This window comes from Crinia signifera, chromosome 12, assembly GCF_055691185.1.
Source record: "Crinia signifera chromosome 12, ASM5569118v1, whole genome shotgun sequence".
NCBI classification, from domain to species: Eukaryota; Metazoa; Chordata; class Amphibia; order Anura; family Myobatrachidae; genus Crinia; species Crinia signifera.
This window is the reverse complement of record NC_139228.1, coordinates 5,391,291-5,405,305: the sequence shown is the minus strand read 5'-3', so window position 1 is coordinate 5,405,305 and position 14,015 is coordinate 5,391,291. Positions and strand designations below refer to the sequence as shown.

The following is a 14,015-nucleotide window of genomic DNA, read 5'->3' as shown; positions in this document are numbered from 1 at the left end:
CCTGGTTGACTCACAGGAATAGGTCAATGAGGTATCACTCTGCCTGGCCTTAGTGCGGGGCTTAAGAGTATCTGAAGGGAACCCTTTAAACCATAGATACCTATGTCCAACAGCAGGTGACCGCAGTGGTCTCTGGTGGGGAAGGAATGGGGTTGGTGGTGGTGGATCAGGGCAATACACACCACAGGTGGATAGGATAAGTTCCTGCCCAAAAGTCAATGGTGGAAGAATAAAGTCACAATAAGTTCTGTGACGGGGGAGAGCAAATAAAACAAGATTTTAGGAACCATAATGAAGATGTAGCAATGATTATTTTACACCTCAACCCTGGGGGTGTCACAGTTTTCTGGAAGAGAAAATTAGATGACACAGAAAGCAGATGGTGGGGGTGTAAACGTACGATTGGGGGGGGGGGGGTTTACAGGATGATAATCTGTTCTGCACTTAATAAGGCAAAGAGCATTTGTGGAAACAATAAGGGTTAGTCCTGCGGAAGAGATGTGCAGAGGTGCACGGGTGAATACTGTAGATTCGGGTAGAAATATTGTCTGCATAGTGGTCTCTAGACTCTTCTAATGTTCCATCACCCCGGTCAGACCTCCCCAGTACGATCCAGCCTAAAAGGATGACAGGCCGGCCACTCTCTTCTCCCCGTGCTACAAAATAAAAGTCTGGTACAGGGGAGTGGCCAGCAGACAGGAAGGGCACTGCCATGGGCACCGTTTCCGGCCTTCACATTATGCCATTGGTCAAGTACTGGAAACCATCATACAGTTTGGTTGTGATTGATCTCATACTCCCATCCACCATCTGCTCCACCAGAACCTGGAGCTGTTCCTCAGTCATGTTCATGTGGAACCGTTCCTTCAGGTTTCGGATGGTGCTGGATCCATGGAAACAGGGTAGCTGAGAACCTGCAAAAGGGGAAATGAGGGGAAGAGAGGAAAAGAACAGAATCACAAAACCAGCCTCCAGAAGTCGGTAACACCGTCCTGTCCCAACTCACAGGGCCAAAAATGGGCGGCGTTTTTACAGAGTGGGTGGAGAGTGTCATTGTTTTGGATTCAGATGTAGAAATTTAATTACGGGTTGTGTGTTGTGAACACAGTAACTGGGACTTGCTGCATGTAGAAAGATTTGTCTCGGTGTGGTGCACCAATAGAAAGATACTGAGTCCTAAAATCTAACTTTTATTAGTTTAATTCTAAAACAAGCGAAAAATAAAAAGCACATATACACATACAAATAAGAGGAGGTACATATTTAAAAAATGCACGTGCAAGCGTGCCGCGTGTGCGGAAATATATGTTAGATTGTGTAGATCAATGTGAGACCAGCCTTCTATGTACCAAATTAGACACTCCGTGTATTATTATAATCCTGCAGTGGCCTGCTTTAATAATATTGTGTCAAATGGTAACAAAAGGAAAGTGGATTCTTATTGGTACAAAATGTTACTGTGTATCTTATCAAAATAGCATAAATGTGCACGTATTGCAGGCACCTCTTAGGAGTCCTCTGGATGTAGCAATCTTTAATTGGGTATAGGCTGAAAATGAATCCTTAAAACTTTAAGGAGCTGAGAATTTATATGTACTTTATATCCCCCAGTGTGGCACCTTTGTATTAATTAAATAAATAAATCGAAGAACCCCTTTTAAAAAGGTTTGAACCTCTGGGATTAGGGCTAACCTTCTGTGAAAGAACACAGACAAGGCCGAAATTTAGACCTTCAATGTGCTTAGACTTAATCCCTTTGTGAAACCGGATTGTAGAAAACGAAGAAGATGAGCCAAAGAAAAAACTCCCTTTGGCAACTGACGGCTTTCACACCATATGATATAAGTCTTCCAGATCTGATGATTGTGAGCTGATGTGACCTCCTTCCTCGCTCTAACCATGGTAGGGATAGCCACCTGTGGAATACCGCATCTTCTTAATAATTCGGCTTCAACAGCCATGCCGTCCAATGAAGACGAGGTAAGTCTGGGTAAATGCACGGTCCTTGCAGAAGATCTTCCCTGAGTGGCAATCTCCATGGATCGTCCACTAGCAAGCATCTGAGGTCCGTGTAACAAGACCTCCTCGGCCAATTTGGAGCGATCAGGATCACAATGGCTGATTCTCTCTTGATTTTCTTGAGAAGCCGAGGCAGGAGTGGAAATGGTGGGAAGGCATAAACTAGACTGAACCGCCACTGAACAGAGAAAACATCTGTCGCCACTGCCGCTGGGTCTCTTGATCTTGCAAAGTATAGGGGGAGCTTGTTGTTCCTTCTAGATGCCATCAAGTTCACTTGAGGCTTGCCCCACCTGAGTGTCAACTGGTGGAATACTTCTGGATTCAGAGCCCACTCCCCTAGGTGGAGGTCCTGTCGACTCAAGTAGCCTGCCTCCTAATTGTCTACCCCAGGTAGAAACACTGCTGACAGACTCGCATTGTGCTCTGCCCAGAGAAAAATCGGACGAACCTCTCTCATTGCAGCCCGACTCCTCGTGCCCCCTTGCCTGTTGAGATATGCCACTGCGGTGGCATTGTCCGACTGCACCTGAATTGCTCTCCCTTGAAGTAGGTGAGAGGCTTGACGTAATACCAACCAAATTGCTCTTATCTCGAGGAGATTGATATGAAGCTAACACTCTTGTCGGGACCACCGACCCTGAAATGACTGAGTCACCGCGCCCCAACCTAGGAGACCAAATGGACGACCCTTCTAGAAAAAATGGTCTGTGCAAAGCCACCACAGCAGAGATTCTTGTTTGGTGTTTCAGAAATATGCGTTTCCGCATTTGAAGGTGAGACCCCGACCATTGGGAAAGGATATCCAATTGAAAAGTCCTGGATCGGAACCTCCCATACTGAAGAGCCTCGAAAGTGGCTAGCATCTTCCCCAGTAACTTTATACAGAGGTGAACTTTGAGAAGTTTTGCCTCCAACACCTGTCTCACCAAGGCTTGGAGGGACGAAATCTTGTCCGAAGGAAGAAATAGTCCGTGTTGGACCGTGTCGAACAGAAGTCCTAGGAACAAGAGCCTCTGGGAAGGCTGTAACTGGGATTTTGAAAAATTGATTATCCAGCCATGTTGGATCAGGAATTTATATGTACGGTAAGCATCTGCCACCAACCTGTCCCTGGATGGGGCTTTAGGAAGGAGAACATCCAAATATGGGATGATGGTGATCCCTTGTTGATGGCAAGGCTGCCACCATGCACGCCATTGTTTTGGTAAAAATTCGAGGTGCCCATGACAGGCCGAAAGGAAGTACTCGGAATTGAAAATGGTTCCTTTGTATTGCGAACCGAAGAAATTGCTGATGCGGTTCCCCAATGGGAACATGGAGATACGCATCTCGTATGTCTAGAGACATAAGAAATTCCTCTGGTTCGTGTCCTGCTACTACTGAACGCACCGACTCCATCTTGAATTTCCGGTAAACAATAAAGAGATTTAATCTCTTGAGATTTAGGATTGGACGAAATGTGCTATTTGGTCTTGGCACCAAAAAAAGATTTGAATAAAATCCTTTTCCTTCCACCTCTACCTCCACCGTAACTGTTACAATAACTCTCGATTGTAACAGTTTTTGTATCGCTGACTCAAGAGCTTCCATTTTTTATTTCAACAATGGGAGCCCTGCTGAAAAAAAAAATTCTGGAGGAAAAAAACTGAACTCCAGCTGGTACCCTTTTGACACCACCTGTTGAGCCCACCAATCCGTGCAAGTCTGTCTCCATTCCTCTGTAAAATCTAACAGTCTTGCACCCACCTGAGGACTTCCCAGGTGGTCGGGGATCGACTCATGAAACGGGCTTTTCAGGGGGCTTCTGCTCCTGACGGCGAGCGGTAGATGCTGTGGGCACTGACGTGGATGCTCCCCTACCAAGTCTTCCTCTAAATGCTGAGAAGGCCCCTCTGCCTCCTGCTGTACCTCGAAAGGCACGAAAGGACGGTCCTCCATAAGGCCTTTTCGAAGCCGGTGGCAATGATGGCAGGAAGGTAGATTTGCCGCCTGTAGCCTGAGAAAGTACAGATTCATACCTGTTAATATGCTTTCCTCTACTCCACCATGGCAACCACTAATGGGTTGAGTCCCGAAGGGTAGTTCACTGGAAAGGAAACACAAACAGAAGAACACTGCCCCTATATAAGCCCCTCCTACACAGGTATCAGTGTCTTGGTTATACAGCTTGTACTCATAAATAACAACCACATATACGGGTGGGAACTACGCTGCCATGGTGGAGTAGAGGAAAGCATATTAACATTTACGAATCTGTACTTTCCTCTACTTCCCCATGGCAGCCACTAATGGGTAATACCCAAGAAGTTATACATACTGGGTGGGAGCATATATACATGGTTACTTCACCATTTATACATACCCGGTATTTACTTGTTTTTTTTATATATATTATATATTTATTTATTTTCTCCTTTTTTTATATAACGGCACCAAGCACCTTCCTGCCGAACTTCTTCTAGAGATGCGGACTCCTTCTCCACCCAAGAGGTTGACATAGCTCTAGTTGAGTGAGCTTTAAGGCCCACCGGAGGTTGATTTTGTAGATGACAGCACACAAGTGGATAGGGGGTCAGTCCAGAATTAAAATAATCCTTAAAACACCAACGCGTTTCGAACTAATACAGTTCTTCCTCAGGGTGAAGAGATACTCTTCACCCTGAGGAAGAACTGTATTAGTTCGAAACGCGTTGGTGTTTTAAGGATTATTTTAATTCTGGACTGACCCCCTATCTACTTGTGTGCTGTCATCTACACTACCTGGACTTTATCTCTTCCATTCCGGGTGGGAGAGGAACGTTCTTGTGCAGTGGGAGGGTGAATGTCCTGCTTTTAAGGAATAAAATCGTTATTTTGGATTATCCCTATTGTCCTGTCGCTTTGGATGTGGAAATAAAAGAAACCTTTGGATGAAAATAGGGCACTGCCCCCTGGTGAGTTCTCATTTTTTTATATGTTAAACAGCCTATAAAGAAACCGTTATGGGAACATCTCCTAGCTAGACTAGGTGAGTCACTCTGAGATTTGGAAGAAGTTGAAATCTAGTTCATGGACCTTCACTAAATCAGAAATTTTGTATTGTTCTATTTTTTCCCCACACTATTGGAGACTTGCTTCTCTCCATCTATATTTGTTTAGAGAATCAAGAAACACTTCCGGAGGTAGCGCTGTGGAGATCCATATCTTGTTGTCTACTGCTCCAATACTGTTGACATGGTTCTCTGCCCAAGCAAAGATTTCTGCCACTTCTGACATTAACTCTCTGCTCCGCGTTCCGCCTTGCTTGTTGATGCAAGAGACTACCGATTGGTTGTCCGATCTTATGATTACATCTTTTCCCATTAAACAGTCTTGCAGCTGCAGGCACGCCATACGAACTGCCCTTAGTTCTCTTACATTTGAAGGTTTCTGACTCATTTCTTTTGGCCAGATTCCTTGAACTCATTGACTTCCGCATACTGGCCCCCAGCCTGACTGGCTGGCATCTGTGGTTGCTACCATTTGCTGCTTTTTTACGAACACTCTTCCTTGCTCTAACCTTTGTAAGCAAGACCACCAACTTAGATCTTGCCTCGCTCCTTTTGATAACCGGATGAACTGTCTTTTGTTCTTCCCGTCTCCATCCCACTGTGTGAGGAAACAATTTTGCAGGGCCCGCATGTGGAACCTGCCCCACGGAACAGTATCCAACGCTGTCGAAATCAACCCGATTACTCTCATAAAGTCTGCTGATGCTGCTCCTCTTTTGTCCCGAAGCTTGACTACCTCGCTGACCAGCTTCCTCTTTCGGTCTTCTATCAATTTTATGGTCATCGATGTTGTGTCTATCGATACTCCTAGATACTTCACTACACATGACGGTTGTATTTGACTCTTTTTCTGATTTATTATCCATCCGTGATCCTCCAGGTACCGCATTACTTTCATTGTGTCTTACACCGACTGTAGCCTTGTCTGGGCCATAATCAGAATGTCATCCAGGTAGGGCCACACTGATATGCCCTGTTGTCTTAAATTGGCAATCAAGACTACCAACACTTTTGTAAATGTCCTGGGTGACGTGGCCAACCCGAAAGGAAGGGTGACAAACTGATACACTTCTCCTCTTATGCAGAACCTTAGAAACTTGTGGTGTCCCGGAAATATGGGAACATGTAAGTAGGCATCTTGCAAATCTATAGTTGTTAAAAATGCCCCTTTTTCTTATGTCGGGTAGAATAGTCCTTAGGGATTCCATTTTGAACTTCTTTACTATCAGATAGGAATTCAGTTTTCTTAGGTCTAAGATTGTCCGACACACCCCCCCCCCCCGATGGTTTCCGGACGACGAAGAATCTTGACTGCCAGCCTAGCTGCTTTTGTTCTTTTTCTACCACTTTCTTTTGAACGTACTGCCCTGCTTCTTTTATTAGACCTTTTTTTTAAGTCTTGTTTTGTGACAAACGTATCAGCCAAGGCTGTTTTTAACAAGCTCCGTTATAGGTGGAAATGTCCCCTGCTGGACAGTTTTACATTTTTCACAGGTGGATCCCATGCACTCGTCCGATAACACCTTGTCACATAATGCACACTTAGAAGGGTGATGCTTTTTATGCTTCGCTTTGACATCCGCCTTCCCTTTGCTGGTGTCAGATCTAGAACAGCATAAATATAATAAACACCTGCTGAAAATGCTTCTAACTGTTTGCACACTCTGAAATCCTGGCTTACACTGATATCTTCTGCCTTTTTTCATCCTCCATTATGCTGCTTACCAATGCTTAAAAGCCTTGAGCTAGAAGCAATATATACACACAACATGAGTATGAGTAAAAAACAGCATAATACTCCTCCAGCAGCAGCTGTCTCAGGAGTCTTACCGGTCTGCTGGGTTTTTGGAGCTATGGATATTCTCCTGGGTGCCACCGATTCCCGGCACCATTCCCGGCTCATAGCGTTTATATTACGGCCCGGCGCGCCCTAGTGACACGTGCGTCCCCGGCGCCTGCCCGCCGCGTCATCTGACGTCAGACGCCGCCGGGCCACGCCGCATTCAATCACTCTCCACACAGCCACAAGCGCCCGACGGGCACCTCTCACTGACTCTACCCCGCCGGAGCCAGACGCTGCATGACGCCCGCATGCTATCCCGCCGGACACTCACCAGCGCTGCTCTCACTGGACAGAGCTCCTGACTTCCAGCCAAACCCAGCAGACACAGGTAACCCTAACTGCACTAGACAGCGGGTACCTCCAACCTCATATCCTTAGGCCTCGACCCCCAACAACGCTAGGCAGTGGAGAAGGCTAGTACTCAGGGTAAGCCTGTCCACTACCCTGGAAAGAAAAAAAAAAATACACGGATACCTGTGCAGGAGGTGCTTATATAGGGGCAGTGTTCTTCTGTTTGCGTTTCCTTTCCAGTGAACTACCCTTCGGGACTTAACCCATTAGTGGCTGCCATGGGGAGGTAGAGGAAATTAATTTATCCAATTCAGGCCCAAACAATACATCTCCATTGAATGGTAAGGCCTCCACTGTCTTCTTGATTTTTGCCTCTGCCTGCCAGGACCAGAGCCATAGTGAACGCCTAGCTAAAAGAGCAGATGCCGAAATCCTGGCCCCTAATGCCGCCGTATCAGTAGCAGCCTACCAGATATCTGGCCGTATCCTGGATATATTCAGCCAAGGGCACTAATTTAGCTCTCGGCCTATTACCTTTTAGACCGGCTGCCAGCTCGGCCGCCCATCTTTCAACGGCCTTGCTTACCCAGACCCCTGCTAAAGCAGGCCTCAACAAAAAACCAGAAGCCGAATAAATGGATTTAAGAATGGCTTTCAACCTGCGGTATGGAGCCTCCTTAAAGCGCCACTGCTCCTGGAATAGGAAGAGTTGTACGCTTGGATAACCTAGACACAGAAGTGCCTGCTGGAGGAGGAGACTCCCATTTGTTCCTTGCTCTTGTAAAAAAGGATAAAAAACCTTAAACCTTTTGGACACCTGGAATTTTTTCTCTGGTGTCTGCCAGGCCTCTAACAACAACTTATCCAATTCTGGAGACTCCGGGAAACACACCTGTTTAGGGGTCCTTCCAAAAATGGATACCGGAACTTCTGGATCCGACAATTCCAATGTCTGTTTGACCGTTCTAATTAGGGCATTAATACCCTGAGAATCTTCCTCCACATAATCATCTATGAGAGGCTCATAAACATCCTCCAATAAAACTTCCCCTTCCTCTGCGTCATCTGACTGAAGTAACACAGCAGGGCCCCTTCTCCTAGGAGATGAAGGGATAGCCTGAGACGATGAGGGGAAAGCTCTGGTTAAGCTGTCCACTGGCCTTAATAAAGTCGTGGCCCATGGAGGCTCAGCTGATGAGAGGGAATCAACTTGAGCCTGCGACACTTCTCTTTCTCTACGAGAGGCAGCCAGCTCAGCGGCTAAATTGGCAAGAACGGTTGTGAGCTTAGATGACTGCTGGTGTGACCCTGTAGCTTGGGGCGCACCATAGCAGGTCTCCAAAACAGTAACACCTTAAGATGCTGCTTAAACTGCACCTTACACTTTTTGCAGGTATACAATTTTTGTGCCGCTTTTGAGGTACTTCTATCAGCCATAATAGTCACTCAACCCTGCAAACACACCTCAAGTGAATAAACAACCTGAGCCTGAATAAAGAACAGGGGGAAAGCAGCCTCCCCAGATTCCACCCACACCAGACTTCTCCCCAGACCACCAACCTGGATGTATGGGCGAGAGAATGTTATGCTTTATGTGCGCAGGGACCCTGCTACCGGGAGCTGCCGCCACCACTGAGAAACAGGCAATGTGTGGGCTTCCTGCGCCCTGTATTATACAGGACACCTCCATCAGCTGACAGATCCCATACAGGAAACTGCCCTTCCGGCTTCCTGTTACCCTCTCCGTCCTGTAGTCCATCACTTCCTGTGACTTCATCGCCCGACTGAGCAGGGTAAGCTAACTGGTCTCCCGGCCTGCCTCTTTCCATTCTGGCAGCTAGCAAGGCTGCCAGACACCACACAGACGCCTAGACTGCACTTGTGCCCCTGGGGAAGTGTGTTATGCCATGGACCCGCAACACATGCTGCATGCAGCAGCGGCGGGTCCCCGGGAGCAGTTCTTCCCCCGGTGGCTGAGCCCAGGAGGTTCACTGCATGCAGTGACGACCTGGGTCTCCCAAGAGACTTGTGCAGCCAAAAACACTGCGACAAATAAATAAAAAAATCTTCTGTCTTGAGGGAGACCGGGGTCCGACTCCTCCGGACACTTTCTTCCCAAAGACTGCAGTCTGGAGGGGAAGTAGCCAGCGGGTCAAATTTTCTTAAAGTGCCGGCTCCTCTAGACCACATCCCAATCCCCCATGGTTTAAAGGCAGTGTCCCCTGCTGGATGTGGGAGAAATTCCGATACTTCAGGGGGCCCCGATTCAAAAAAGTTTGGGAACCACTGCACTAAAACAGGAAGTGGTGGGAGAGGCTGGAGAACCTGGTTCTTCTGCCATTGCCCATTATATTTCCCCTCAAAGGGTTTCATCATTGTGGGATCCATAGCATATTGCACCCAATAGGGAGAGGAGTCACACGGTTCTATGATTGGGCAGAGGGATCGCCTGTCAATATAGATGATACCATGGACCTTTACAAAGATTCAAATGGAAAACCATTTCCCCACACTTAACACAGGCTCTGTAGTCTTCTCAGCACCCGATTGCAGCCTACCCATAGTTCACATCCCTATAATGTTGCGCACAAGTCTTTGTTCTCTGTATTTCATTAATCTTGTACATCGTACCAATTTCCACAGACAGAAATCCAGAAAACATGACCTGTTGGGGATACTAGTAGTAGTTCTATCAGACATAAGGAACCTCTACAGGGGCCCAGCCTTCCTGTAATATGGCTGACAGACACATGCGGCTTCTCCATGTGATACCATTCCTTATGAATCAGATCACTCCCCACCCAGAGCTCCAGGAAGATCCCGTTCTTCTTGGATGTTCTGAGTGCAGTCATAGACCTATATGTTCCTCAGCCAAGACTGCACATCAGATATCTCTCTAGGTTCCGCACCAGACAAATCTTCTGTTATCTCGGCATAATCCCTTGCTGAGTGTCTCCACCTTCTACATCGATTCTCCTAACAGGATCTTCCAAGGGTGATTCCCTGCATGCAGCCCGTCCTCATCTGTCCTGGACACAGGATCTCCTTATTCAGGGAGTTCACATTAACTTCTGCAGAGAAATCTTCCATCAGCTGCTTGTTTCATTGTACCCGCATCAGCCACCACCCAATACATACCGGGCACACACGCTACGCCGGCAACCACCACCCCCCCCATACATACCGGGCACACACGCTACCGTACACACTACACTGACAAGACAGGAAAACGCTGGATTATCTTGTTTTAATACAAAGTAAACATTAGAGCATTCAAGACTTATCTGTTTCTTAAAAAGATCCCTCCCTCCCCTAAATAAACAAAGCATGGCGACCGGTCTAGCGGTGGAATGGAGGGATGGGGGGATGGGGGGGTTCTGTCCGGCGGTGGGTTCCAAACAACCCTATCTTATAAAGACGTATATTAGTGCGCTCAACCTGTACCACGAGGGGACCATCGCTCACACCGTACAGATGAGTCACAGCTGTGGCAGGACCACGCCAGTGACAGAAAAAAACAGATTTTACCTCGATAAAATCATTAAATATAATGAGAAAAAAAAATCAACTTAATTGTATAATAATTGGGAAAATATTCTATCCTCAGCCATGATATGGACACGGGAGGGTGTAGCTAGGAGCGAAGGAGTTGTCGATTAGTTGCCGACCACAGCAGCGACAGGGGAGAGCAAATAAAACAAGATTTTAGGAACCATAATGAAGATGTAGCAATGATTATTTTATATCTCAACCCTGGGGGATGTCACAGTTTTCTGGAAGAGAGAATGAGGTGACACAGAAAGCAGAGGGTGGGGGTGTAAACGTACGATTGGGGGGGGGGGGGGGGGGGGGGGGGGTGTACAGGATGATAATCTGTTCTGCATTTTTTTCTTCTTAATAAGGCAAAGAGAGCATTTGTGGAAACAATAATGGTTAGTCCTGCGGGAAGAGATGTGCAGAGGTGCATGGGAGAACACTGTAGATTCGGGTAGAAATACTGTCTGCATAGTGGTCTCTAGACTCTTCTAATGTTCCATCACCCCGGTCAGACCTCCCCAGTACGATCCAGCCTAAAGGATGACAGGCCGGCCACTCTCTTCTCCCTGTGCTACAAAATAAAAGTCTGGTACAGGGGAGTGGCCAGCAGACAGGAAGGGCACTGCCATGGGCACCGTCACCGGCCTTCACATTATGCCATTGGTCAAGTACTGGAAACCATCATACAGTTTGGTTGTGATGGATCTCATACTCCCATCCACCATCTGCTCCACCAGAACCTGGAGCTGTTCCTCAGTCATGTTCATATGGAACCGTTCCTTCAGGTTTCGGATGGTGCTGGATCCATGGAAACAGGGCAGATGAGAACCTGCAAAAGGGGAAATGAGGGGGAGAGAGGAAAAGAACAGAATCACAAAACCAGCCTCCAGAAGTCGGTAACACCGTCCTGTCCCAACTCACAGGGCCAAAAATGGGCGGAGTTCTTACAGAGTGGGTGGAGCGTGTCCTATTGTTTTGGACTAAGATGTAGAAATGTAAGGATGGGTTGTGTGTTGTGCACACAGTAACTGCATGTATCCCAGTTATATTATCTGCAGATGAAGAACAACAAGACATGGAATCCTACACAGGGTTTCACCCTTATATAACTATTGCTGGGGGACGGAGCTGCAGACCCCCAATCAGGCGATCTGCACACGCGGAGCACTGGTTCCTGACACCCTACAATCGGTGCCTGCAGCCCAGTGTCGCCGGAGAAGAGTTGTGCACATCATAAATGTATTGATTTCTCTGACAGCAATATACAAAAACACACAGGGACATCATATCCCTGCAAATAGAGGATTTAATTAGACAGTGGTCCGACATTATTTTAAACAACACTTATTCTTAATCACATCTGTCGTTGTGGAGCAGATGGAGAGCACCTACCTTGCTGCATGATCTCCACAATCTGCACTACACGGTCCATGTGCTTGCGGGCGGCGATCAGGCCCTGGAGCATCAGCATCTTGTAATAATTAAACATGTCTCCATTCAGTCCCCCCATCACCTGCCGGATGGAGAGAGGAAGAGGATTAGGGTGGTGGGGTGGCAAAGGAGATCAGGGGGAGGGGCAGCGGAAATCGGGGGGGGGGGGGGGGGGGGGGATAGGGGACATTGGTTATTCCACGTGCTGTCAATGGGCTTTTCCTCCAGCAGCCAACACATGAAAAAATACAGAGGGTGGGGCCCTGTGAGAACCTCCCACCTCAACAGCTGAGACCATTAGATGCACATGGGGGGGGGGGGGGGGGGGGGGGGGGCTGGAGCCGGGAAACCACTTACATCAACAAACTCGGATGTCAGCTTGAAGGCCGAGGTTTCAAATCCCAGGTTTCGGGGTGAACTTGACAGAATGAAGCCAAAATCTATATGGATAATGTGGCCCTCCGCGTCCAGGAGGATGTTACCATTGTGTCTGTAGAGATACAGCAGCCGTCATTTGTCACGTGCAAACCTCCCACATCCTGTGGCCCTGCCACACCTGCCCCAGCCTATCCGACACCACATACCGTGGCCCTGCCACACCTGCCCCTGCCTATCCGACACCACATACCGTGGCCCTGCCACACCGGCCACTGCTTATCCGACACCACATCCCGTGGCCCTGCCACACCGGCCACTGCTTATCCGACACCACATACCGTGGCCCTGCCACACCGGCCCCTGCCTATCTGACACCACATCCCGTGGCCCTGCCACACCTGCCCCTGCCTATCCGACACCACATACCGTGGCCCTGCCACACCGGCCACTGCTTATCTGACACCACATCCCGTGGCCCGGCCACACCTGCCCCTGCTTATCCGACACCACATCCCGCAGCCCTGCCCCAGCTTATCAGACAACACATCCCATAGCCCTGCCACACCTGCCCCGGCTTATTCAACACCATGCAACCTCCAGGCTCAGCACATCCACAGTAATCTATCTTAACTTTACTCTACACTGCCCCAGTTATCGCTCTCTCCCATGCCACCGCCCACTTCTTCCTGCCACGTGTCTCTCCCCTCTGGCCCCGCAATGACACAGCACTCTCCCCTCTGGCCCCGCAATGACACAGCACTCTCCCCTCTGGCCCCGCAATGACACAGCACTCTCCCCTCTGGCCCCGCAATGACACAGCTCTCCCTCCCCTGGCCCTGGACTGACAAAGCTCTTCCTCCCCTGGCCCTGGACTGACACAGCTCTCCCTCCCCTGGCCCTTGACTGACACAGCTCTCCCTCCCCTGGCCCTTGACTGACACAGCTCTCCCTCCCCTGGTTCCGCACTTACACAGCTTTCTCCGTTCTGGTCCCTCACTGACACAGATCTCTCCCCCTGACTCCTCTCTCCCCCATCTGTCCTGAACTGACAACTCTTCCTTCCCTGGCCCTGCACTGACACAGCTTTCTCCCGCTGGTCACGCACTGACACAGCGCTCTCCCCACAGCATCTAGCTGTTATGTCGCGCTTCTATTACTTGATCTCTATACAATGCTCTCCCACCCACCATGCACTCAGTGACCACTCACCTGTCCTTCACCTGCAGCAAGTAGCAGACCAGACAGTATCCGGCACAGCTCTGCACAAAGTTGCGCTGCGCAGTGAGGAACGCCTCTGTGGTGCAGCTGCCGTGCTCTTGGAGGAAGTAATCCAACAGCAACAGCTGGGACTGTTTCTTCACCTGGTGAATGGACACGGCATTCACCACCGGCTCAATTATACCACTGTCCGCGGAGATCACCAGGATCTTGTATGGTCTAATCCACAGGGGAACGCGCTCCGTCTCCCAGATAGCCTAAGAGGG

At 48.6% G+C, this 14,015-nt stretch overlaps 1 protein-coding gene across 3 annotated transcripts in view; it reads right to left on the bottom strand.

Annotated features, from left to right (window-relative positions):
• Positions 1-10,417: 10,417 nt before the first annotated feature.
• Positions 10,418-14,015, bottom strand: part of PI4KB (phosphatidylinositol 4-kinase beta) — a 28,066-nt gene continuing 24,468 nt past the window's right edge. For all 3 annotated transcript variants that reach the window (XM_083166856.1, XM_083166855.1, XM_083166857.1), the window contains 4 exons: positions 13,741-14,006; positions 12,511-12,643; positions 12,115-12,235; positions 10,418-11,551 (listed from right to left, as the gene is read on the bottom strand). In XM_083166856.1, the coding sequence (XP_083022982.1) occupies positions 11,370-11,551; positions 12,115-12,235; positions 12,511-12,643; positions 13,741-14,006 (702 nt within the window). In that variant the 3' untranslated portion in view covers positions 10,418-11,369. The remainder of the gene's footprint in view (positions 11,552-12,114; positions 12,236-12,510; positions 12,644-13,740; positions 14,007-14,015) is intronic.